The sequence below is a fragment of the Macaca nemestrina genome, chromosome 12 (assembly GCF_043159975.1).
Source record: "Macaca nemestrina isolate mMacNem1 chromosome 12, mMacNem.hap1, whole genome shotgun sequence".
NCBI classification, from domain to species: domain Eukaryota; kingdom Metazoa; phylum Chordata; class Mammalia; order Primates; family Cercopithecidae; genus Macaca; species Macaca nemestrina.
In genome coordinates, this window is record NC_092136.1 from 12,622,547 (window position 1) to 12,649,410 (window position 26,864).

A 26,864-nucleotide genomic window follows, 5' to 3' on the forward strand; every position below is an offset into this window, starting at 1 on the left:
AGGCCAGGAGTTCAATACCAGCCAAGGCAACATAACAAGATGCAGTCTCTACAAAAATGTAAAAAAAAAAAAAACACAACCAGATGTGGTGGCTTGTGCCTGTAGTCCCATCTGCTCTGGAGAGTGAGGCAAGAGGTACTCCCTGAGCCCAGGAGTGCAAGGCTGCAGTGAGCCATGATTGGGCTGCTGCACGCTATCCTGGGCAACAGAGCAAGATCCTCCTGACTCTTAAAAACACAAGAAAAATTCTCTCAAAGGAATAATCTTCCATGCAGTTCAGTTTTTCCGTCTTGAGGTCAGTTCTCAAGAATGTTCCAAAGTTTCTATTGAAAACTTACTAATACGTTGCCTGGGTTATTTTCAGCACCATTCTACATAAGTTAAGCTGGCTCTTCCCATTTGCATCTTCCAGTGAGTACACATAAGGACCTGGTAAGAGCGAGTAATGAATGGGCTAGAAAAGGAATGTTCCCTGGTTGGACCCTGACTTTGATAGAAGGCAACAGAAGAGGCGGATACATGCCATTTATTTTTCACTTGGCATAAGTTTACATTAAAGTCTATTTTTTGATGCATTATGGATTTGTAACGTGGAAATTATAAACCATACACAAAAGTAGAATAATACATTGTACCCATTATACAGCTTCACCAATTATACATTTTAATGGCAGGTTTCTTGTCTCTGCTCTGGCTAACTATGGTCCTTTAAATATAGCTGCTGGTTGTCTTAAATACATGAATTTTCCTCTTTTTTTTTTTTCTTTTTTCTTGAGACGGAGTCTCTCTGTCACTCAGGCTGGAGTGCAATGGCGCGATCTCGGCTCACTGCAATCTCTGCCTCCCAGGTTCAAGCGATTCTCCTGCCTCAGCCTCCTGAGTAGCTGGGACTACAGGCGTGGGCCACCACGCCTGGCTAATTTTTGTATTTTTGATCGAGATGGGGTTTCACCATGTTGGCCAGGTTGGTCTTGAATGCCTGACCTGGTGATCTGCCCGCCTTGGCCTCCCAAAGTGCTGGGATTACAGGCGTGAGCCACTGTGCACAGCAAAAAAAAATTTTAATTTTAAATAAATCGAATAGTTATGGATAAAAAGTTCCAGATGTTAATTTAGTTACAAAATCATTGTTTTCCATATTCACTTTAATCAGACTTTTACTACCTTAAAAAAAAAAGAAACAGTCTTGCTGTGTTGCCTAGGCTCGTCTCTCAACTCCTGAGCTTAAGTGATTCTCCCACTTCAGCCTCCCAAACTGTTGGGATTACAGGTGTGAGCCACTCTGCCCAGTTCAGACTTTTTGCAGATTATGTTTTTCCCCCACTAAGATAACAAGAGCGCTCCTTAGTTCTTCTCTTTTTTTTTCTTTTTGAGACAGAATCTTTCTTTGTCGCCAGGCTGGAGTGCAGTGGCACCATCTTGGCTCACTGCAACCTCCGTTTCCCGGGTTCAAGTGATTCTCCTGTCTCAGCCTCCTGAGTAGCTGGAACTACAGGTGCACGCTGCCTCGCCCAGCTAATTTTTGTATTTTTAGTAGAGAGCTTCACCATGTTGGCCAGGATGGTCTCAATCTCTTGACCTTACGATCCGCCCACCTCGGCCTCCCAAAGTGCTGGGATTACAGGTGTGAGCCATCACACCCAGCCGCCTTCTCTGTTATTAATGAAAAGTTTTTCCCCTTCTAATTTCTTATCTGTGGATTGATAATGGTGCCATTCATTTCATTTTGAGAAATAGGCAGAATCCATTGTCCAGTGGAACTGCTTTGTTAGAGTAGAAGTTATTGACCTCGACAGTTTGTTCTCTGGTCTCCTCTGTTAAAAAGGACTTTTTTACAGGTCTAAGACAGGCTAAAGATAGTATGTGGACTTTAATAGATGTATATATCCAACAGGCAATATTTGACACGGGGCAAGCTGAAGAAAGTGTGAATTTTGAATATCTTATGTTTTGTGGAAGGTGATGGGATGAGTGTTTCCCCCCCACACACATGCAAATTAGTTATTTTTGACAAAGTTAGCGTTAGTGTCATCTGGAACCTACAGAAATTATTTAAAAAAAAAACAAAAAAACTTTGGCTACAATTGTTAGAAGCTGGCTTAGTCTGAAGGCACCCAGTACAAATTGTGTTTTAGAATGTTTTAAGAATGTTACCGATTTCGCCCCAGGCTGGCCTATGCACAGGAAGCCTTTCATGTGCACTTTGCTCCCCAAGGAAAATTAATATTTTTCCTAGATGGAACCCTATGGTGCTTATTCCCAGATCTCTTAGAGCATTTGCTGCAAAAGCCTTTTTTGCCAGAGCTACTTTATTCCTGTAACATAGGGAGTCCTGGGATTCACACTGGCTCTCTTGGACCAGGGAGAACTCTGGAAAGGTGACTGAGATCAGTTGCTCTGCTGGGAGTTTTGGCTTCTCATACTGAGACAGGCTTTGCACAGTGTGCCCAGTTCTCTTCCTTACGTCCATCAATAAGTATTTATTTATTGAGCTACTTGTGTTTGCTAAGCGCTGTGCCAGGACTAGTGAAGTAAAAGGAAAAAAAAGGGTCCCTGTACTCAAAACAGATTCCACTCCTGGTGGGTAGGGGTGGTGGACAATGGCAATGTACAATGAAGGAAAAGGAGGGTGTAAAGTGAGAACTGTGGAAATGGTCATTATAAAGCCAAAATTTTTGATTAAGCCTTGGTTATAATTAAAAGAAACAATGGTATCAAGTTGGTTGCTCTGAGAAAAATAAATCCTAGGCTAGTTACTTCCCTCAGTGGGATATCAGGAAGAAGAGGATGGAGGGTAGGAACGTTGAGCAGACAAGTGGAGAAGATCTTACTTAAATTGAAAATCACACACCTCTTTTGTTTATAGAGAAGCAAGAAGTTTCATGAGACAGTCACGGTTCTTTCTGTGCTATTGAACACAAAATTATTTGAGATAGTCGTTCAATATTAAATATATGTTTCATGTTTAATCTCCCTGGAATGAAACTTTGAACATCAGTGCATGTAAAATGTACTTTTCACTTAATTTATAGAATTTGATTTTAGTTTAATCTATCACTGCATAAATCGCCTGAGAAAAATCTCTTGCCCTTAACTGTGTTTCTGTTTTACTAGCTGAACAAGTAAAATGAATTATGATGCTGGGGGATTAAAATCCAAACAATTTGATACCTTGTTTCTTCAGTAGAACCCTCAACAGTCTTGCCCTGTGCAGTTCCCACCAACTTCTTTGAACTGAGACTCTATGGCCCACAGAGACCATTTAAATCTTGTGATAATTTTGTATTCATTCAATCCTTTTGTTTCTAAAAGTGGTAACCATACCAAGATCCTCCAGGATCTAGTCTATCCTATTTTTTAAGGGATCTTAAAACAGTATATTGGTTGCCTAAGCTTACAGTATGAAGGGTTTCCTGGTGATGCATTTGGTCTCTGAGCTGTCCAAATCTGCATGTTAGTCCACTACTCAATTTTCAGTGATGATTTTTACATTAGAAATTTTAGACACATATATCTGAATTACAGATACTGCATGGAAGGGAATCTCAATTTGGTTCCATTTGATTATCTGAGATAATGTGTCTCCTTATTCCCTTTAAGTTTCATTTGAAAATCCTTGATTTAAAAAAAAGAAGGCTGGGTGCGGTGGCTTACTCCTGTAATCCCAGCACTTTGAGAGACTGAGGTGGGAGGATCACCTGAGGTCCGGTGTTTGAGACCAGCCTGAAACCCCGTCTCTACTAAAAATACAAAAATTAGCTGGATGTGGTGGTGCACACCTGTAATTCCAGCTGCTCAGGAGGCTGAGGCAGGAGAATTGCTTGAAGCCAGGAGGCGGAGGTTGCAGTGAGCTGAGATCTCGCCACTGCACTTCAACCTGGGTGACAAACTGACACTCTATCTCAGAAAAAAAGAAGAATCTTGGTGTGAAGTAGTGCTTTCTAAGGATTTGAGCGTTGGATAGGATCAAGTGATGTGTATAAATCCTTTCTCTACCTTGAACCACAGAAGCAACTCACCATACCTGGTACATGAAGAGTGATTTCGTCTAGAGTTAGGATGGTTTGAGACATAAGAGCTATGAAATATTTTATGGTGATTACTTACACACAAAATGTTTTCCCGCTTATTAGCCCTAGCTGACCTCATCTTACTTTATTATCCACCCTGTCCTCTGCAGTGTTAGCTTCTCTCCTCATTCTTTATATGCTGATCCTTGTTGTGTACAATCCTTTCTTATGGGTTTGACTACATGGAACAAGCTTCCTGTGCTTATTTGCCTCGCTGATTCCTTTTCTTGTTAAGTTGCCCCCTAAAAGTTTACTCTCTCTTGCTATTCTTTTTCTAACGTTTTTAGAAGGGTTAAGCTCTCCTGGTGGGTTTCCTTTTTTTTTTTTTTGAGACAGAGTCTTGCTCTGTCGCCCAGGCTGGAGCGCAGTGGCCGGATCTCAGCTCACTGCAACCTCCGCCTCCCGGGTTTATGCCATTCTCCTGCCTCAGCCTCCCGAGTAGCTGCTCCTGGTGGGTTTCTTAGAGTGTTTATAATATTTGAAATTATTTATATGCTTCAGGAAGTAGAATCCTTCCCCCTTCTCTATCAGAACAACCCAAGATTATTCTCTTAGTGTGCGTTTTCTTCCACTGTACTTCACATAAACTAAAAAACTAAAAGATTGTTTCCAAAGGTTCTTATAATATAAGGATTGGTCTAAGAGTAAATTTTTTAGTGAGTCTTCGGATCACTTCAGAATTAGCAGTTCTTGCCGTGATATTGGAGGGAGAAAGTTATGGGAGTTACCTGTCTTTAGTTGCCTTGAAGAAAGTATTTCTTCAGGGTACTGGACAAGTGGCCCAACTTAGGTGCCTCCTTTATTCCCTCTTTAAAAGAATAGCAATGTGAAACTGCTGTAGCACCCTTAAAACACTGAACTACTTGCTGTCTCTGTCATTTTGGCAGCATTGTCTTTAGCATTGTTTGAATGTTTTGTCTAATTCTTGCAATAAAAATAAAATATTTGTCTAATCCTTAAAAAGATTTCTCTGAGGTAGGCACGTTGGCTCACGCCTGTAATCCTAGCACTTTGGGAGGCCAAGGTGGGCAGATCACGAGGTCAGGAGTTCGAGACCAGCCTGACCAACGTCGTGAAACCCCATCTCTACTAAAAATACAAAAATTAGCTGGGCATGGTGGCACGCACCTCTAATCCCAGCTACTCAGGAGGCTTAGGCAGGAGAATCGCTTGAACCCAAGAGTTGGAGGTTGCAGCAAGACTCTGTCTCCAAAAAAAAAAAAAAAAAAAGAAAGATACAATTTCTCTGAGATAATTACGTTGTAAAATCCTGAACACTTTTTTTTTTTTTTTTTTTTTTTTTAAATAACAGGGTCTAACTCTGTTGCCCAGGCTGGACTGCAGTGGTCCACTCATGGCTCACTGCAACGTCAACCTCCCAGGCTCAAGTGATCCTCCTGCCTCTCAAGTAGCTAGGATTATAGGTTTGTGCCACCATGCCCAGCTAATTTTTGTATTTATTGTAGAGATAAGGTTTCACCACGTTGCCCAGGCTGGTCTGAAACTTTTGGGCTCGAGCAGTTTGCCTGTCTGTGTGTCCTAAAGTGCTGGGATACAGGTGTCAGCCACTGCACCCGGCCTGTAAAATCCTAAACATTAAGGTCCCATATTGTAGTAGTAGTAGTAGTAGTTGTAGTTTAGGGGTTTTGGTATATAGTAACATATCACATAGGCAGAATGTATAATTTGCACATCTTCTGTAATACATATTCATATTATAAATGCTCGCTGTGATACAGTTTATGGTATAGGTTCTTGTCGTATTTTCTGGCCCTTATATTTTAGAGAACTGTAACTGTTTTTTGTATATCATTGAATATCGGCTGGGCATGGTAGTCACCTCTGTAATCCCAGCACTTTGGGAGGCCGAGGCCAGTGGATCACTTGAGTCCAGCAGTTCCAGACTAGCCTGGGCAACATGGTGAAACCCTGTCTCTACAAAAAATTTGAAAATTAGCTGGGCATGGTTGTGCATGTCTGTAGTCCCCAGTTACTTGGAGGCTGAGGTGGGAGGATCACTTGAGCCCAGGAGGTTGAAGTTGCAGTGAGTTTTAATTGCACCACTGCCCTCCAGCCTGGGTGACAAAGTGAGACCCTGTCTCAGAAAAAAAAAGTACATCTCCTAGATACATGTCATGGTAATGCATTGGGTCTGTATGTCATTTAAGAAATAGAACTTAGTAGGGGAAAACCACTGTTGTTATTCCCTTCCCTTTTATTTATTTTTTATTTTCTTTAATGGAAAGATGGGATTGTATACAATGAGTTTAGAGCTTTCCTAAATCATTTGTACCAATCAAGGGATTTAAATCAGTAACTCCCAATCTTTTTTGCATTTTTGTACCCACTTTCATGCTTTTCCTCTGCATTCAGTTTCTAAATAAATTTATTATTAAATAGACAAGTGAATTTTATGTAACATTTGATTTTGGAAATAGCATAAGATGTTGAAAATAAGTTTTCATTAGCTTATCTTAGATGTGGTCTTTAGAAGTTGACCTTATTGATCATAGCAGCCCATGCATCTCATTATGCATTCTTTCTTTGCTTGCTTAATCACCCAGTGCCTTTTGATTCTTGCCAGTGGCTAAAGCCATAAACTTTACAGACTGTTACCAGAATCTTGAGAGAAAAAAAAATGTACATAATCTGAATTAAGTGATACAGTTTCAACAGGAAGTTTTTCTTACCTTGTTTCCTAGGGTAGGACAAGGAAGTTTTGTACATGTTTTATCAAGTATTTAACTGGATTGTAATAAACTAGAGTGAAACAGAATGAACAAAATGAAGTTTGCAAACCTACCTTTGCCAACCCCTCATCTCTTAGGACCCAGAGTTCAACAATACAGATCAGATTGACCTGTATGATGATGTGCTGACAGCCACCTCACAGCCCTCAGATGACAGAAGCAGCAGCACTGAGCCACCTCCTCCTGTTCGCCAGGAGCCATCTCCCAAGCCCAACAACAAGACCCCTGCAATTCTGTATACCTACAGTGGCCTGCGTAATAGACGAGCTGCCGTCTATGTGGGCAGCTTCTCCTGGGTGAGTGTGGGTAACCAAAAATGCTTATGGGTGGGCTGGAGGGAGAGCACTGGGAGGTGATGGCATTTTCAGAAACCACTGTTGCACTGTTTTGTGCTCTGATGGGGTTGGATTTCTTTTTCCTGGGATCAGGTTGGATTGATCTCTGAAAGAGAACTATCCTGAGGACGTACTGGTGCCGAAGAAAGCAATGATTAAGTGGGTAGTTGCTTTTTCTGCCATCTTGTTACTGCCCCTGACCCTGGGGCTTTATGTCTAGCAGGGTCATCTGTGGGACGAGATTTCAGAGTGAACACCTTGAACTCTTGGTGGTCATTAGATGGTCCTGTGATAATGGTGGGTGATGGGGATTAAAGACCTTGATAACTCTAGTATACTTGGGGTAGGTGGTGACTGTTGTTCTGCAAGTTATTTTGTCATGTTTTGGGGCTGGTGGTGGGGGTGGTTTTTCCAAGTTAGAAAATATATTTACTGTGGGGAAGTTCTGGCAATGGTCAACTCTAGCCTGTCAGATCTATAATTAAAAAATTGCTAGCTGTCAGTGTTTGAACTGATGACCAGCCAGTCCAAATGGCAGTCAAAGTTACAATAAGTTTTAATCTTCTCAATCTCTAAAGATGGGGATTGGGGGTGAGTGGGTTTGGAATTCTGTATGGGTGAGGACAGTAAGAAAAGTCTGCACTAACTGAAATATTGCCAGGCTTTTGAGTTTCCTCTGGGGGGATTTAGTTTTGACTAGAATCCTGGGTTTGGGGGGCAGGGTCTGGGACATTGGCAGGCGGGGGTATAGCTCTTGACATCTCTTCCTTTTCCATCTTGCCGGCCCCAGTGGACCACAGACCAGCAGCTGATCCAGGTTATTCGCTCTATAGGAGTCTATGATGTGGTGGAGTTGAAATTTGCAGAGAATCGAGCAAATGGCCAGTCCAAAGGGTGAGGTCTGGATTTGAGAAGCCCCTTTTAATTTGTAACCATTGGGATAACAGATCAGCACTATATTTTGGCCCTGAATTTTAATCCCTCCCACCCCTGGCCCAGCTTAATGCCTTGGTTTTGGCAAACTGCCTTAGAAGGGGACCTAGCTGCAGTGTGGTAGAACATTTATCTCTTAAGGGGCGAAGAATACTGATTTTTAATTCCAAAAAAACAAAGATTTAGGCTCTTTGTTGTTAGTAGTGCTGTGTGTGTGTTTAGTTTAGCAAGATGTCCTCTGCTTTATCAATTTTTACTAAAAATAGAAGAGAATTTCTTTTTTCTTCTCTTGGTTGTCTACAGATTTCATTCATTTTTAATTTTTCCTTCCTAAGGTATGCTGAGGTGGTGGTAGCCTCTGAAAACTCTGTCCACAAATTGTTGGAACTCCTACCAGGAAAAGTTCTTAATGGAGAAAAAGTGGACGTGAGGCCGGCCACCCGGCAGAACCTGTCACAGTTTGAGGCACAGGCTCGGAAACGTGAGTGTGTCCGAGTCCCAAGAGGGGGTACGTGGAGACCATCTGTATGAAGGGGGGGATGTTTGTGGGTTTGTTTTCTGTGGTGTAGGCTCAGCCTACAGTGTGGATGAGTTTGGGGGAGGGTGATGGTGGTTGTAAGTGGTGTCATGGTCGACAAGTAGTCCCCAAAATAGGTGTGTATAGAAGAAAGAGCATTGTGCTGGGAGTCAAGCAGGTTCAGGTTGTAGTTTGGTTCTGCCAATAATTCATTGTGTGACCTTGGCCAAGTCACTTTACTGCTTAGGGCCTGTTTCCCCATCTGGACTAGTGACATGATATTTAAAGTTCCATCAGCTCTAAATTCTGTGTTTCTGTCTAAAAATTGGCATATGGTGAATGGGCTTAATTTTTAAGACATGCCTCTCTATAAATTATCAAGAAGCAGCCACCCTAAAATGTAACTAAAAGGTGCCTATAATCTTTTCATAAACGTTAATTGGAAAGATATTGTAAGGAATCAGCCAAGAGGAGTGGTGGAGAATAAGAATTGAAGAATATTTCTCCAGCATTGTCCAGGGGAGAGGGTGCTCTTTTGATTACCAAATGTTTTAGTCTGTTTGGCAGGTATATCCCATTAGTAAAGTTAGAGGCCGGGCGCAGTGGCTCACGCCTATAATCCCAGCACTTTGAGAGGCCAAGGTGGGTGGATCATGAGGTCAAGAATTTGAGACCAGCCTCACCAACACGGTGAAACCCCCATCTCTACTAGGAATACAAAAATTAGCTGGGTGTGGTGACACATGCCTGTAATCCCAGCTACACGGGAGACTGAGGCAAGAGAATTGCTTAAACACGGGAGACGGAGGTTGCAGTGAGCTGAAATCAGGCCACTGCACTCCAGCCTGGGCGACAGAGCAAGACTCCGTCTCGGGGGTGGGTGGGAGAGTTAGGGGCTGGGCGTGGTGGCTCACACCGTAATCCCAGCACTTCAGAAGGCCAAGGCGGGCAGATCACCTGAGGTCAGGAGTTGGAGACCAGCCTTGGCAACATGGCAAAACCCCGTCTCTACTAAAAATACAAAACTTAGCCGGTTATGGTGGCACATGCCTGTAATCTCAGCTACTTGAGAGGCTGAGGCAGGTGAATCTCTTGAACCCCAGAGGTGGAGGTTGCAATGACCTGAGATTGCACCATCACCCTCCAGCCTGGGTGACAGAGTGAGTCTCAAAAAAAAAAAAGCAAGCTACACCAGACTACCCTAGTTTGAGGACAGTTTCCCTTACATTCATCTTACTCTCTTTATTCTGACTGTACTCACTAAGCCACTTTCTTATGCTAATTTGGTTTCCCAATTAGGGTCTCCTACTGGGAAGAGTACTAAGTACTCCGGTTTGCTTGGCAGTTACATTTTTCATTGTAAATTAATAAATTGGTGTTCTGGTTTATGAGTCAGTCTCTTGTGAGTTTGGTTAGCATGAATCAGTCTCCTACGGCCTAGTCACCCCGGTTGAAGCAAGTTTCTGAATCTGAGAAACCTGAGGACTAGACCTTGGATTTTCCTGACCTGATAAAGTGCAGCCACCCTGCAAGGCCCTCCCTGAGACAGTCAGCCACCCTTATTTTCTTTTGCTACAGTGGGAGGAACAGCAGAGTTTCATCACCAATGTTCTGTCACTGCTTAGGTCCAGCTCTCAAAATAGTGCCTTGTATTGATTGGGTTTATCCTCCAAGTAGAAATAGGACCACTTTGTTCTTGCATAGGAACAGCTCTTCTTTTAACTAGATTGACAGCCTAGATAGATTTGGTGTGAACTCTTACTGCTGCATGTTAGAAAGGACACTTTTCTTCCTTGACAAGTATTTTCAAGTTCCCTCTGTTTTGGAGTCTTTCTGTAATTCGCCGCTGACCTTCCTTAGGTATGTAATTTTACAGTTGTATTGGGAATAACATTCCTACTTCTACTCAGCTGCTTTTCATGTTACCTTTCTTTGCTGAAAAGATTGTAGTAACTGAGTGCAGTTTTTCTCTGTCGTGCTGATAAACCTGGGCTCTGTTAATCACTAAGTAAAGCTGGTGGACTTCCTCTGCATAAAAATGGTTGCCTCTTTTGGGACTTGTAGCCATAGATAAAAAACAGAATCCTTGCAGATGTGACAACAGTAGTAGCTGGGGAAGTGGTTAGCTGTCAGATGACACTTGCCTAATACCTTTTTGTTCTTCAGTTTGAGAGAACTCTAGGAAAGAGCCAGTTGCCATGTGTTTGAGACATGAAGAACAAGACAGCACTGACACTGTTTGTGCAGTAGAGAAGTCTAGGTGGTTGTCAGCATAATTGATTCCACCTTAGGCTTTACTCAGGAGCTGGGATTAACTATCGTGTTCTAGTTTCAGGAGCACTCTTTCCCTCCACACTTGCTGCCAATGGCATCTTTCTATTTCTAAGACTTCCCTGGTGTAATGTGATCTTGTTCTATTGGATTCCACATTAAACAGGCTTAAACTGTTAAACTGGAGAGAAGGAACAAGTTTAATCAAGTGACTTGACAGTGTCAGAATCCATGCTTCCAGCTGTTTAAAACATGTTCTGAGCTCCTGTTGTGCACAGCACCATACTGGCATGTGGTGATGGTGTTCCTGTTAGGCTGCCCTGAGGAGTAGAGGATTTTGGCCATTGAAATGTAGCAGGAGTTCCCCAGATTTGAGACATGGTTTGTAGCAAGCTTTTGCTAAGCATCCTTACTGTCAGCTGTGTGTCATGTGCTCGTGCTGTGGGCAGATCTTTTATTGGCCTATCTCCCAATTTTTCTTTCACTTAACCTCTAATTGTCTAGTCTTTATGCGTGTCTCTTTCTCACCCTGATTACTGGTTTTAGTATGTAAATAGAAGTGTCATCCAGTTCCTGCCACTCCCTCTCTTCCCATAAATTCCCTAGCCAACACCCTGTGGCAAAGAGAACATTTTAAATGTGCAACAGGAAGAGGTTAACTAGTATTAGTTTAAGGAGAGAGATCCTGAACTCTTCAGGAGATGTGGGGTTTCAAGTCAACTGCAATTCACCTGAACATCAGTGAATACTGTCATTTTCTCGTGGGCTATCAGGATCCTTCTACATTTAAAAATAGAACATATATGTAAGGATAAATTAAATCTGTTCTGAAGCACTTCTGGAGTTCTGGATGAAAAACATTCTTTGACAGGATTTAGGACGATACTGTTTTTTGGATTTAATGTCTTTGTCTTTACTGAGTTGCTTCTGACCTTCTCTGAAGCCAAAGAAAAGGCAGATGATTTTACCTTCTTAGCCACTTTAGTCACCTTCCTCTGTAGGGTGTCTGGTAACTCCTGAAGGATGAACTGGTCCTGTGGGTTTGTGTAAAGCCTGGGCAGTAACGTTAGTTCTGTTTTGCTTCATAGGAATACCTCCACGGGCCCATTCCCGAGATTCTAGTGACTCTGCTGATGGACGGGCCACACCCTCTGAGAACCTTGTACCCTCATCTGCTCGTGTGGATAAGCCCCCCAGTGTGCTGCCCTACTTCAATCGTCCTCCTTCGGCCCTTCCCCTGATGGGTCTGCCCCCACCACCAATTCCACCCCCACCACCTCTCTCCTCAAGCTTTGGGGTCCCTCCTCCTCCTCCTGGTATCCACTACCAGCATCTCATGCCCCCACCTCCTCGATTACCTCCTCATCTTGCTGTACCTCCCCCTGGGGCCATCCCACCTGCCCTTCACCTCAATCCAGCCTTCTTCCCCCCACCAAACGCTACAGTGGGGCCTCCACCAGATACTTACATGAAGGCCTCTGCCCCCTATAACCACCATGGCAGGTAAGGACTATCTTGTTCCTTCCAGATTTGAGCCAGGGTTAACAAGTGTGTTAAGCATTGTATTCTCCCTGAGAAAGTGAGCACTGAATCCTTGTTCTTTCCCTTATGGATATTCTGTTGTCACAGCATTGACTCCTGGGAAGTAGTTTACAATTTGTTAGTGTTTTCATTTGATGTTTTGATTGCATCTTAACCACTTGACCCAAACCATGTCCTTTATACCCCTTTTAAAGGTACTTAAATTAAATGCTGGAGCAGGTGTTGTGAATACTACAGATGTCTAGCATTGTTGTGTGTTATGCCAAAATTACAAAAGTATTGTAGAGTACAGTAAAAATAATAAGGGATGTGAGCAATCAAGGATGGTATTTTCTTTGTACAGCCGAGATTCGGGCCCTCCACCCTCTACAGTAAGTGAAGCCGAATTTGAAGATATCATGAAGCGAAACAGAGCAATTTCCAGCAGTGCCATTTCCAAAGCGGTATCTGGAGCCAGTGCAGGTAACTCATGCTTACCTTCGCTGCCTTCTCCTTAACCTTTACTTTTTTTCTTGATTTTGTCATTTCTTGGCTCACTACAACCTCCTGGGTTCAAGCGATTCTCCTGCCTCAGCCTCCTGAGTAGCTGGGCAAAAGTTCAACAAGATAAAGTTGGAGTACTGTAGATATCAAGAGCGGCACACTTTGAAGAGCAATACGTAACCTGATTTCTTGGCCTTGGGGAAGTCAGACTGTATTACTTAGCCTGTATCTAGGCCTGCCCTCATGAAAACCAACTTAATGCCTGGAATATAAAGAATTAATACAATCTCAATATGGTATTTGCTGTAGAATGAAATTCCTGCCTCGTGGAAATCTCCATCTCAGTGGTTGATCTTTAGGTTTAGTGTCTACCGAATACCAGATATAGACCCTAGGTTTTTTTTAGGAATGATGTCTTGACTGGATAATGTGTTTTTTTGTTTGTTTGTTTTGAGAGGGAGTCGCCCAGGCTGGAATTCAATGGCGCAATCTTGGCTGACTACAACCTCCTGGGTTCAAGCGATTCTCCTGCCTCAGCCTCCTGAGTAGCTGGGATTACAGGCACTTACCACCACGCCCAGCTAATTTTTTTTTTTTTTTTTTGTAGAGACAGGGTTTCACCATATTGGCCAGGATGGTCTTGAACTCCTGACCTCAAGTGATCCGCCTGCCTCAGCCTCCCAAAGTGCTGGGATTACAGGTGTGAGCCACCACATCTAGCCTAGATAATGGTTTGCTATGAAATCTCATTACATTTGAGAGTCTAAGCAGAGCTGGTAGGTAGCCTGTCCTAAAAAGAGGCAAGTCTATAGATAGTCATCTTAAAGCATGTTATGCCCTTACAGCAAACTTTTGCCCTGCTCTCAGTAGTAAGTGGGTAGAACCAGCAGCCACGATTCTGAAAGCCCTGAGCATAAGATCTTTGGTTTCTAAAAGAAGAGGCTACAGGAAGTTTCAGAGTTCTGGTCCAGTTTTCACATCATGACATTAGCCGTATTCACTTCCTTCCTGCGCGTTCCCTACATGAATGTAAATGTCTGTGATTATCAGATCTCCTGAGAAATAAGTTAGCCCTAAATATTACCATCTGCTTTCCCTCAGTTTTCATCTTTGCATCATCCTGCCAAACTTTTTTTTTTTTTTTTTTTTTTTTTTTTTTTTTTTTGAGATGGAGTCTCGCTCTGTGGCCCAGGCTGGAGTGCAGTGGCACGATCTCAGCTCACTGCAAGCTCCGCCTCCCAGGTTCACGCCGTTCTTCTGCCTCAGCCTCCCGAGTAGCTGGGACTACAGGCGCCTGCCACCTCGCCTGGCTAGTTTTTTGTATTTTTTAGTAGAGACGGGGTTTCACCGTGTTATCCAGGATGGTCTCGATCTCCTGACCTCGTGATCCACCCGTTTCGGCCTCCCAAAGTGCTGGGATTACAGGCTTGAGCCACCGCGCCTGGCCCCCATCTTGCCAAACTTGAATCCACAGAGTAGGTTAAAGACAGAAAGTATGTATGTTCCCTTCATTTTTTCCCACCAGAAAAATCTACATTGACATCTAAATTAATCTTTTTAGGCCAGGTGCAGTGGCTCATGCCTGTAATCCCAGCACTTTGGGAGACCAAGGCGGGTGAATCACTTGAGGTCAGGAGTTTGAGACCAACATGGCCAACATGGCAAAACCCCTTCTCTACTAATAATACAAAAATGAGCCAGTCATGGTGGCACACGCTGTAGTCCCAGCTACTTGGGAGGCTGAGGCATGAGAATTGAGAAGTGCTTAAGTGCTTGAGCCCAGGACGTGGAGGTTGTGGTGAGCCAAGATTGTGCCACTGCACTTCAGCCTGGGCAACAGAGTGAAACTGTGTCTCAGGAAAAAAAAAAAAAAAATTCCTCTTTTTAAATTCGAAAGTAATATATACCCATGGATTGTATGGGTTAAATACACAGAGCAGTATAAAGAAAGTACTCATTGTTCCTTCTTCCTCATCAACCCTTTCACACTAAGAGGATCAATAACTGAATCTTGACCTCCTTCCCTTTTTGTTGTTCTCATTCCAGTCATTCAAACCACAAATACTTATTGAAGGTGCCTACAAAAACAGGCAAAAATTCCCTGCCAGGATGGAGCTGATGTCTTCATATTCTTGCGCCTCCACTGGACAGTTTCTCCATAGTTTCTATTCTTGTTGCCTTGCACAGAGGAAGCTGCCAGGCTTCATTTTCACTGGACCCCTGCCTAGATTCATATTTTCTTTGTATTAACTTCTGTCCTTAATGCTCTTGACTTAGCTTGGAAAAGCAAAGTGCAGGTACCCGCCCCATGACCACTATCCCTGAGCCAGGCATTGCTCAGAGTTGGGAAATGAAAGGTCTAGTTTTTTATGACAGCATTATTATTTTTTTTTTTTGAGACGAAGTCTGGCCCTATTGCCTAGGCCGGAGTAGTGTAGTGGTATGATCCCGACTCGCTGCAACCTCTCCCTCCCAGATTTAAGCAGTTCTCCTGCCTCAGCCCCCCAAATAACTGGCATTACAGGTGCATGCCACACCACCTGGCTAGTTTTTGTATTTTTAGTAGAGACCGGGTTTCACCATGTTGACCAGGCTGGTCTTGACCTCTGGCCTCAAGTGATCTGCCCACCTCGGCCTCCCAAAGTGCTGGGATTACAAGTGTGAGTCACTGCATCCAGCCATAATTTTTTTAATGTATACATATACTACACATATGTATTTTATGTAAATAACATATATATACACATACACATCTGATTGTAGGTTAAAAATAATTTGTAGAAATACACATTGTTTAGAAAGTCTCATGAGGTACAGTGGCTCATACCTGTAATCCCAGCATTTTAGGAGGCCCAGGCAGGAGGATCACTTGAGGCCAGGAATTTGAGACCAGCGTGGTCACCATAGTGAGACTCCATCTCTACCAAAAAAATTTGAAAAATAAGCCAGGTGAAGTGGCAGGAGGATGGCTTGAGCCCAGGAGTTCAAGGATGCAGTGAGCTATGATCATACCACTGCACTTCAGCCTGGATGATAAAACAAGACCCGTCTCAAAAACAAAATAGTCCTCTATACAAGGACCACCAATAAGACCACCTTTTATAGTTTAGTATATATTCCTCCAGAATTTTTTTTGTGCATATGACAATTTATATATAATTTTTATTGTTTTACAAAAATGGGATATGGTTTTGAAATTTGCTTGTTTCAATTAGCATATTCTGGACACCTGTTATATCAACATATAAAATTTACTGATCCTTACTATGTGCCTGGCACTGTGCTAATGGCTTTACATGGATTACTTTGTTTACATACAGGTTTACCTCCTGCTTTTTAACAACTGTGTAATACTCTATAGAACCAATGTTCCTTTATATAGCCAGATCGTATTGAAGATAATAAACAACACTAAAACACTGTTAAACATACACACTTGTGAACAGAAGTAGAAAATTTTTAGTAGAATTGCTGCTCAAAAAATATGCACATTGTTTATTTTAATAGATGTCAAATAGCCCCTGGACAGCAACGTGTCAGTTTGTTCATCTGAAAACATCTGTCAGATTCTAAACCGCTGGAATATAGGTGTCATCCAGTTTTACATTTGCAACATCTGCCTCGTCTCTTTTACCGTGGTTGTTTAGGACAGCTAGCTACTCTTGGTTTGTGTCCTCCTGAGTTCTCCTTTTGGTCCAGTTAGTTTACCATCTCTCCTCACCCTTGGCCTTTCTCATTCATCCTTTTTCAGGGGATTATAGTGACGCTATTGAGACGCTGCTCACAGCCATTGCGGTTATCAAACAGTCCCGGGTTGCCAATGATGAGCGTTGCCGTGTCCTTATCTCCTCTCTTAAGGACTGTCTTCATGGCATCGAAGCCAAGTCCTACAGTGTGGGTGCCAGTGGGAGCTCTTCCAGGTGAGTTGGTGATTGTGTCCTCACCTACCAGCCCCAAGCAGCACTCTTCCAGGGATAGGGAGTATGGACAAATGGAGCCCAGGGAATCTGGGAAAGACCTGGCTGAAAGTCTGGACCTAAGCCTTCATGTCTTTATGGGGAAGAAACTAATCAGATACTTTCATTAATAAGTATTGTAACATCTGGAATCTTGTAGGTGAGGCGTGGGCTCATGTAGGAAAAAAATACAGAAAGGTATTGTTAAGAACATGGGCTTTGGAATGCTACAAGCTTGGATTGGAATCCCAGTTCTGCTGCTAACTATCTGTATGACCTTCTTGCATATGGAAGTTAGTTAACTTTCCAAGCCTCATTTTTCTCATTTTTTAAAATGGACAATGATGGTATTTATCTTATAGACCTGCTGTAAAGATTAGGTCAGATAATCCATACAAAACTATTAGCACTGCACCTGATAAATTATGTTCTCAACAGATAAATTTACCTGTTAATCATCTTCCCAAAAAAGACTAGTCCTCAAAGAGCTAAAATTCTCAGACAGTGGGCCTATGATAGAGTAATAGAGGAGTAGTTTAGGCAAATATCGGAAGACACCAAAACACCACATTCTTTCAGAAAGAATGTGGTAGGCCCTCTGAGTGAGGCTGAAGGATCTTTCTAATTAGGAAAAGACATCGGTCCCGGGAAAGGTCACCTAGCCGGTCCCGGGAGAGCAGCAGGAGGCACCGGGATCTGCTTCATAATGAAGATCGGCATGATGATTATTTCCAAGAAAGGAACCGGGAGCACGAGAGACACCGGGATAGAGAACGGGACCGGCACCACTGAGAAAGGTGGGAGAAGCCCCGTTCCTGGCTGCTGGGGGATCTTTTGTTAAAAAAAGATTTATAGTGAAGAGTTCTCTCTCTTTAAAGCAAAAGTAAATGCAGCAAGGGTAGGGGGAACTTCTGATTTACATAACTGGAATTGCAGGGCAGATTTTCTGCACATTTGTGGGGAATCTGACTCTGAGATTCAGCTCTTTCTGAGATTTCTGCTTGTTTCTTAACTGAAAAGCTTGGTATCTGAGTGAGAGCATGGTGTCTGCATTCAGGCACCAATTTGAATCCCAGTTCCTCCACTAATAATTGGCCATATTACTTTCTGTTCCACAGTTTCTTCATTTGTAAATGAAGATAATAAAAGCAACTGTCCCAATGACTTGCTAAGTTTTAGTGTGAGAGTCCATGTAGACCATTTAGCACTCATGGTACCTGTCACATAGTTCTCAATAATTAATAGCCATCGTTATTATTATTATGAACTTTCAATTTAAAAAATTAGGAAAATTGACTAAGAATAGTAACGCCATTGCCTACTTAGTTTTCAAGGTGCAACATTAATGATTTTAAGAATTAGGCTCGGTACAGTGGCTCACACCTATGATCGCAGCACTTTGGGAGGCCAAGACAGGAGGATTGTTTGAGCCCAGGAGTTCGAGACCAGCCTGGGCAACATAGGGAGACCCTGTCTCTACAAAAAATACAAAAATTAGCCAAGTGTGGTGGTACACATCTCGTCATCCCAGCTACTTAGGAGGTGGAGGTGGAAGGGTTGCTCAAGCCCAGGAGGTCGAGGCTGCAGTGATCTGTGATTGCACCACTGCACTCCAGACTGAGCAAACAGTGAGACCTTGTTTCAAAAAAGGTGGGGAGGAGGGGTAGGCGGGTGCCTCATGCCTGTAATCCCAGCACTTCAGTAATTTGGGAGGCAGAGGCTAGAGGATCACTTAAGCAGGAGTTTGAGACCAGCCTGAGCAACATAGTGAGACCCTATTTTTTTTTTTGAGACGGAGCCTCACTTTACTGCCCAGGTTGGAGTGCAGTGGAATGATCTTGGCTCACTGCAAGCTCCGCTCCCCGGGTTCAAGCCATTCTGCCTCAGCCTCCTCAGCAGCTGGGGCTACAGGTACGCCTCACCACGCCCACTGATTTTTCTATTTTTAGTAGAGGCAGGACTTCACCATATTGGCCAGGTTGGCCTTGAACTCCTGACTTCGTGATCAGCCCACCTTGACCTCCCAAAGTGCTGGGATTATAGGTGTGAGCCACCACACCCGGCTGATACCTCATCTCTTATTAAAAACAACAAAAAAAAAGAGGCCGGGCGCGGTGGCTCAAGCCTGTAATCCCAGCACTTTGGGAGGCTGAGACGGGCGGATCACGAGGTCAGGAGATCGAGACCATCCTGGCTAACACGGTGAAACCCCGTCTCTACTAAAAAAAAAAAAAATACAAAAAACTAGCTGGGCGAGGTGGCAGGCGCCTGTAGTCCCAGCTGCTCGGGAGGCTGAGGCAGGAGAATGGCGTGAACCCGGGAGGCGGAGCTTACAGTGAGCTGAGATCCGGCCACTGCACTCCAGCCTGGGCGACAGAGCCAGACTCCATCTCAAAAAAAGAAAAAGAAAAAGAAAGAAAAATTAGTTTATTTAAAAGATTTTGAAAATTAATATGCTTTAGTCCGAGAGGAGAAAGCTGATCTGAAAAATTATCTTTTAATAGGTTTAGGGGCTTTGTGGTGGATAATTAACCTCAACAGAAGGGTTTTTTGCTTTTGGAAAAGACTTAGTGACAAGGTTGTTTATTTTGTTGTGTTTTTTGTTTTGTTTTGTTTTTGAGACAGAGTCTCACTCTTGCCCATGTTGGAGTGCAGTGGCGTGATCTCGGATCACTGCAACCTCTGCCTCCTGGTTTCAAGCAGTTCTCTGCCTTGGCCTCCCGAGTAGCTGGGATTACAAGCGCCCACCACCATGCCTCGCTAATTTTTGTATTTTTAGTAGAGACGGGGTTTCACCATCTTGGCTAGGCTGGTCTTGAACTCCTGACTTCGTGATCCACCCGACTTGGCCTCCCAAAGTGCTGGGATTAAAGGCGTGAGCCACCGCGCCTGGCTGTTTTGTTTTTTTAAATAGACACAGGGTCTTGCTCTGTCACCCAGGCTGGAGTGCACTTCCGTGAGGCACTATCATGGCTCTGTAACATCAACCTCCTGGGCTCAGGTGATCTTCCTGCCTCAGCCTCCTGAGGGCTAATTTTTAAGTTTTTTGTAGAGTCTCGCTTTGTTGCCCAGGCTGGTCTTGAACTCCTGGCTTCAAGTGATCCTCCTGTCTCAGCCTCCCAATGTGCTGTGGAATTATGGGCATGAAGCCACTGTGACTGGTTATAATTTTCTTTTGAAGCAAAATGAAAGCAGGAAGCTTGGAGAGAAAAACTGTTAAGTAATGGAGAAGTTCAGTTAAGATTAGTTGGATCCAGGAGCTCTGGCTGTGTCATCCAGACTTTATCTGCATCTCTCAGCTCTGCTTTTCTCTGTTGCTTTCATTCTTAGACAGGCTCCATATTGGTAGGGAGTCAGAGGGGATGCTGCATCTTTAGGTTGCATTCTACCAGCTTAGCAATCCCAATTGAAGGAAAGCTTCTGGAAAGATCGTTTCTAATATATAAGCATATAGGAGCAGGTGTTGACTCTGCTTCTATGGAAATCTTTAAAATAGGCCAGACTGGCTAGGGGTCTCTCTGTAGTTCCTGGAGGCTACTGCGTGACCCAGGTAACTTCAGGGTCCTTTCTCAATTTTGTGGTTGCAGATTGTCTCTAGGACTTCTCATTTTTCTGTCTCATATCAAGTACATTAAGAAGATGTCCTTGGCTGGGCGCAGTGTCTCACGCCTGTAATCCCAGCACTTTGGGAGGCCAAGGTGGGCGGATCACAAGGTCAGGAGATCGAGACCATCCTGGCTAACACGGTGAAACCCCGTCTCTACTAAAAATACGAAAAATTAGCCGGGCATTGTGGCGGGCGCGTGTAGTCCCAGCTACTCGGGAGGCTGAGGCAGGAGAATGGCGTGAACCCGGGAGGTGGAGGTTGCAGTGAGCTGAGATCGCACCACTCTACTCCAGCCTGGGCGAAAGAGTGAGACTTTGTCTCAAAAAAAAAAAAAAGAAAAAGATGTCCTTGATCTTTTGCCTGCTTGATCTAAAGTAATGGTAATTGAAAAGGAAGGTGAGGGTAAAGAATAGTAGTTCTGTTTGGTGTTTTTGGGATGGTGATGTCTGGATAAAGAAGGAGAAAGAAACTCTCACCACCTGTGAGCCCCTGTAGTTCATGAGCAATAGCTGGAATGTAAATAGTTGGAAAATACTAAAAACCAAAATACTCCTTTTAGGTTTGGCTACTGCCCTCTATCTTGTTCTTTGGCCATTAGCTTAAAAACATTTATAGCCAGGAATTGTTTTTATCTTCTCCCAAAAGAGGCAAATAAGTGGGAAGATGAAAAATTACTAATATTTTTGTCTCTGTTCTCTGTTGTTAGCCACTCATTTATTCCACAAAATCCTAGAGTGCTTAACATCATTGAAATCTAGGATAACCCATGTAGAATCAACAGTTAGGCTGTGGGTTCTAGGTACTTCTTTCTAGATTTTGCAACAGGTTGAGTTTGGGGAGATGCCCACGTATCCTCTGGAAAAGCAGACACTAATGTAGATGGAGACCACAAACAACTTTGGCCTAACTCAGTCTCAGGTGGGCATGAGGGCAGGCATTAGAGTAGGTCTTGGTCCAGTCCTCACTCCGTTTTCTTGTTTTGAGTCTGCACAGTTGCTGGTGTTACTTGTGGATTGAAAAGCACATGTAGGCTACAGTGTATGTCTTTTGGAGCTGACTGGGATGAGAGTGACCAGGGAGGTGATGGCTGACCTGTGCAGAGCATGAACTGTCGTCTTTGGGGCTGCATTCAGTTTAGTAGTTAGAACATGACTGCATGTCACCATTCCTGATGGCTTTGCTCCTGACAGCCCTAGGACAGAGAAATTACCAGCGAGATCCACTGATCCAGCAGTAGTTTGAGAATTAAACATCTCAACCTGAGTCTTTAGCTGTCACTTTGCATTATTTCTTCCACTTATAAAATGGGGCCAGGCACAGTGGCTTACTCCTGTAACTTCAACTATTTGGGAGGCCGAGAGGGGCAGATCACTTGAGCTCAGGGACTGGCCTGGGGAATATGGCAAAACACTCGTATCTACCAGAAATACAAAACTAGCTGGGCATGGTGGTGTGCTCCTGTAGTCCCAGCTACTTGGGGGGGCTGAGGCGGGAGGAGTCCCAGCTACTTGGGGGCACTGAGGCGGGAGGATCGCTTGAGCCCGGGAGATGGAGGCTGCAGTGAGCCATGTTTGTGCCACTGCACTCCAGCCTGGGCAATAGAGCAAGACCTCGTCTCAAAAAATAATAGTAATAAAAATAAAATAAGACGAGACTATTTCTCCCATTATGAGGATAACTCTCTTTTGGTAACTTTGAAAATGCCGTAACAATATTGCCTAGAAAACAGTCATTTGACTTGTGTAGGCCCATGACAAGATGGGAAAAATTAACTCTGAGGCACGTTTTCTACTTCCCCACTTTTCCTGGTCACCCCTTTGATATGGTGGTTATTTCATCTGAATAATACAGTCTAAAAGCACTGAATCAGGCACCCCAAGAATGTCAATTTCTTACATTCTCACCCTAAGGACTCTTATTTCCATCTGTAGTGACCAAGTAATGGCTCAGGAAGTTTCATGTTGGGAAGATGGTACATGGTCCTCATTTATAGCAACCTTTTAGTTAGAAATGAATCGTATTTATATTCTATGATGACAGGTGTTCCGTGAGAGTGAAAGGTACATTTTGTTCGGAGGCAGCAATAGAACAGTAGCCTTCTTTGTCCATCTTTTCTCAGCATAGGACCCAGTTCTGGGGCCTGAAGGCTAATTGGCCCAGTGAGGGAATCTCTGATTTCTGCCTGCATTCCAACATTGGCACCAAAATGTAGCCATGGAGATTTAAGAATTGAGTGCTGTGGCTTGTTTCTCTTGGTGTACAAGTTATTCTCTGCAACCTGTGTCTTCGACTTTTTGTAGTTCTCAACTATGTCAGTTATCTCATTATTTTAGGATATTATGCTACTTGAAATACAGTCATTCTCACCTCTTTCCTATACTCATTATCCACTGAAAACTGAGCTTTCTCTTCAATTTGGATCTAATTCAAAGATTAAGAAGCCCTAATGGTATGAAATTGAGTGCACTGAGGGCTTCAGTTTTCCCTTAGAGAAAATGGGACAAATACCAGCCTGCATAGGTGTTTAGACAGGCCAGGAAGGCTTAGGTCATATAGATTCTGAGGACCCAAGCTGAAAATAGTGTCATTTCGGTGTGTAGAAGGATCAGGGAGGACGTAGATGTCTCCTCTAGGTTTTATAAGGCCACTTTACAGAAGTAGTTATCTAAAAGGTAAACATTTGTGTGTAGGCTGTGTTGCTGGTTTGGGCATTAGGAGAAATTCTAATTCCTCATTTTCCCTTTGACTATTAATAATGTTTTATATGCTCAGACTGACCATACCACCACCCACAGATGGATATTGCAGCATTGGAACAGGGGCTGAGTGTACTAGGAACTTTGTTTGGTGGCCATGTGACAGGTGGCTTAATAGACCCTTACTTTTGGGTAAAAGTTTTTTTTTTTTTTTTTTATGAGACGGAGTCTCACTCTGTCACCCAGGCTGGAGTGCAGTGGCGTGATCTGGCTCACTGCAAGTTCTGCCTCTTGGGTGGTACATGCCATTCTCCTGCCTCAGCCTCCCCAGTAGCTGGGACTACAGGCACCCACCACCACGCCCGGCTAATTTTTTGTATTTTTAGTAGAGACGGGTTTCACCATGTTAGTCAGGATGGCCTCAATCTCCTGACCCTGTGATCTGCCCGTCTCGGCCTCCCAAAGTGCTGGGATTACAGGCATGAGCCACCGCGCCCAGCCGGGTAAAAGTTCTTAACTGCATTTAGGTTTCTTCCATGCTCTGCTTTCTGTTCTGGCCTGGCCACGTGACTCCTGCTTAGTGTTAGTATGTTTCCTGGTTCCTCACCCATGGCTGTCATGCGAGGAAAGACTTAAAAATCTCTTGAGTTTTAGTACATCTTGGAAAATCTCTGGGGCTGTTTGTGCATACACGTACTCATAAAAGCACTTTTAGCCAGGACTCCTTTAAAAAGAAAAAAAAAAAGGATTTAAGAGTTTCCTGTGTATGTGCATCCTGCCTGCTAGAACCTCTTGGGTGTTTGGGGATTAATGGATTTGGTTGTGTACATACTTGTTTCCTTACCACTAAACCTCCCATTTCCAGATTTTTCCCCCTTCCCCTTAAGGTAAGCTATGACTTGCACAGAATAGATTTCTGAACCCATATTTAAACTCACCTTATTCCCTTTTAGTAACTTTTCTTGAAATGTGTCAGAGTTTCCATACTTTGGCAGCCAAAGTCTCCTTTTCAGTCAAACTTTCAGAGACCTCATTTCATTCTGTTTTTTCACCTAATCTTTATAGTGGATGTCACTGCTTTTTTTCTCTCTACACACTGTAGCTTCTCCTCCAACCATTCCTCACCACTTCTAGTGTCAGACAATGCTGCTTTGTTTTCCCAGGCTTGCATTCTCTGTCTGCATTCCCTACTTCTTATGTTGTAGCGTTAGAAAATGTGTGTTTTATATAAGCCCCTGTCATTCAGAAAGTAACCTCTAACTTGTGTTTTCTTTCTTCTCTTCTGATGTTCTCATTGCAGGAGTCTGGTTGGAAGCAAATGTTTTTTTAATGGACTTGCATCTCCTCACCTTGATCAGGACTAAAGGACGGAGGCCGCCCCACCCCCTTCCCTTTCCTCCAAACCCCTAACTCCCTCCAGACACCCAGGGAATACCCTCTGCCCCACAGGATTGAAGACTGCTTGGCAGCCCTCCCAATCCCACAGCTCCTGTTTGCCAGGGGAAAGAACCTAAAGACTTCGTGTGATTGGGAGGGGTGGCAGACAGGAAGAAAAGAACATGTCCAGGCCCCTGGTCTCCATAGAGAATGGTGCTTTGTCCAAGAAAACGTATGAGTTTCTGATTCTCCGGGAGCAGTTCAATGGTGAGGCTGATGGGAAGACTTCCTTCCCAAAGAAAATAGATCCTCCATGCAGGATCTAGGAGAGTGACTGGGTGTGCCAAAATATGCCCAGGGTCCTGCCCTCAGCACTAGATTTAATGGGGCCAAGAGGGTCCAAACCCCCTTGCTAACATACCACTTCTTTGTTTAACTCCTTTACCTTCCCAGCCCTTTGAGGAGGGACCATGAGAACAGAAATTACCTTATGCAAAGCTACTTCTGTTCCTGCTTTCCCTCTCACATATTGACGGTTTATTTCCTTGACCTCCCAGAGGGCTGAACTCTTTCAACTCTGCGCTGCCCAGCCTTCTCAGTGGACTTGCCCCTCCTAAGCAGAGAAGGCCTATGAGGTTGCTTTCTGCTGGGAAGCCTGGCAGAGCCAATTACCACCCTCTGCTGCTTAGTGCTTGGGTACCTCTTGCAATAACCAGCTCTTAGTTGTTCCCTTTCCCTGGGGCTTTTCCATTTAACACATGGAGCCCTTCCCCCAGAAGGCTACTTCCTTGTTTTAGAGGAAGGTACTGCCCATTGGGAGATGGGGACATTGGGACCTCAGCAATGAAGAACCCTTGTGAAGTAACCAGGAGGAATGGGGAAAGAAGCAAGTTGGGCAGGATATGGCCTACTTTCATAGGCTTTTCTTCTTTCAGGTTTGATGTAAGCATGGGCTTGCATCCCCCAGGTACATACTTTTACTTATTGTGGGATAACCTGGCACTAGTAGGCAGGTAAAGTCACAAATTTGGTGTCTTTTCACCTTTTGACTGTTGACTTAATAGCTCCTCTCACTCTGCCTGGAGATACTTCCTGCCTCAGATGAGGAGCCAGAAGAAACAAAGCCCGACTTGAATGAACTCAGCTCAAGAGTTCTAAGGACCAGCATTCTGGGGGCCATTTTCTCTACAGGCAAATGGAATTGCTTTTCCATAACATCCAAATTGTAATGTGGTTGCTGCTGAAGGAGGAGGCAGCAGCGAGGTCCTGCGGTACCCATGGGGTGATGCTACTTCTGCATGCATCTACAGGGCATCTGACATCTAACATGAGATGTGGCATGTGAGATGAGACTTGGCATGTGAGACATAGGGTCACTAGAGACCCTTCTGGGTCAGAGGAGAGAGACTGAATTGGACTAAACCCTTCCTCTGTTCCCAGCACGTTTCTCATATAGCCCTCAGTCACTGAGGGAGTCCCCCGCAGGGTTGGAGAGGCACATTCCCTTGGGACAGAGGCTACAGGTTGGAGCTTTTTTTCCCCTGTTCCCCAATCCCATCCCCACCTCCACTTCAGAACATGGCACCCCACCCACAACTGGCCAAGTGTTAAGTGATGTGCTTATTGAGAGCAACTCCGGGTGTCTTTTAAAATGTAGAGAAAAACAAGGTGACAGTTTAAGGAAAAATATATATAGAATACCAGAAATGCCGTTTGCCCGGAGAATTTTTTTCTCCCCATTTTTGTTTTGTTTTTACTCTCAATGACACAATTTTTAGTTTTATTTCCTGATAGCAAAAGGAAAAAAAAACACCCATCCCTCAAAAAGGCCAAGGTCCCGTCCCCCTGTTGTCGGTGATTTGTTTGTCTTTCTGATAGGTTGAAAATTGTGTAATAAACTTGATGACGCTGTCAATCTTTTATACTGCATTGTATTTTTTTCCTTTTGTAACAAAATATTTTTAAATAATAAATGGGGTGTGAGCTGTTTTATGGATTCTGCATTGAATAGATTTGTTGAGGTGTCTGGGGTATGGGCATGGGCTGATGTAGACACACGAATACCGTGAAATGCCAAGTTCTTAGCCAGGATTGCATGTCAGGCAGTGATACATGGCTTTAGTTGACTGTGGAAAGCCTCCTAAGAGACCTCTAATGCAAACCTTTGGAGGCATCCCTTAAGGTTTAGCTTTTTTCCTTGGCCATCTAAACGTTTAAGCTGGTTAAACTTCCAAGTTATTATCCTTTACCCTTCAAGATTCCTAAGACTTATTTTCAGAGCAAATGTTCTACCTTGTAGAGTCAAATTCCAATGTCAAGTTCAAGAA

At 43.6% G+C, this 26,864-nt stretch overlaps 1 protein-coding gene across 5 annotated transcripts in view; it reads left to right on the top strand.

The window, feature by feature from the left end:
• The window catches only part of LOC105469408 (cleavage and polyadenylation specific factor 7), a 28,427-nt gene extending 1,894 nt beyond the window's left edge, over positions 1–26,533 (top strand). For 3 of the 5 annotated variants that reach the window (XM_024788968.2, XM_071074502.1, XM_071074501.1), the window contains exons 3-10: positions 6,898–7,116; positions 7,946–8,049; positions 8,424–8,596; positions 11,965–12,379; positions 12,762–12,880; positions 16,653–16,821; positions 17,487–17,654; positions 24,461–26,533. In XM_024788968.2, coding sequence (XP_024644736.2) covers positions 6,898–7,116; positions 7,946–8,049; positions 8,424–8,596; positions 11,965–12,379; positions 12,762–12,880; positions 16,653–16,821; positions 17,487–17,649 — 1,362 coding nt within the window. In that variant the 3' untranslated portion in view covers positions 17,650–17,654; positions 24,461–26,533. Of the gene's footprint in view, positions 1–6,897; positions 7,117–7,378; positions 7,453–7,945; positions 8,050–8,423; positions 8,597–11,964; positions 12,380–12,761; positions 12,881–16,652; positions 16,822–17,486; positions 17,655–24,460 lie in introns of those variants that run through there. The other 2 variants (XM_011720374.2, XM_071074503.1) reach the window with 2 other exon arrangements.
• The last annotated feature ends 331 nt before the right edge of the window (positions 26,534–26,864 follow it).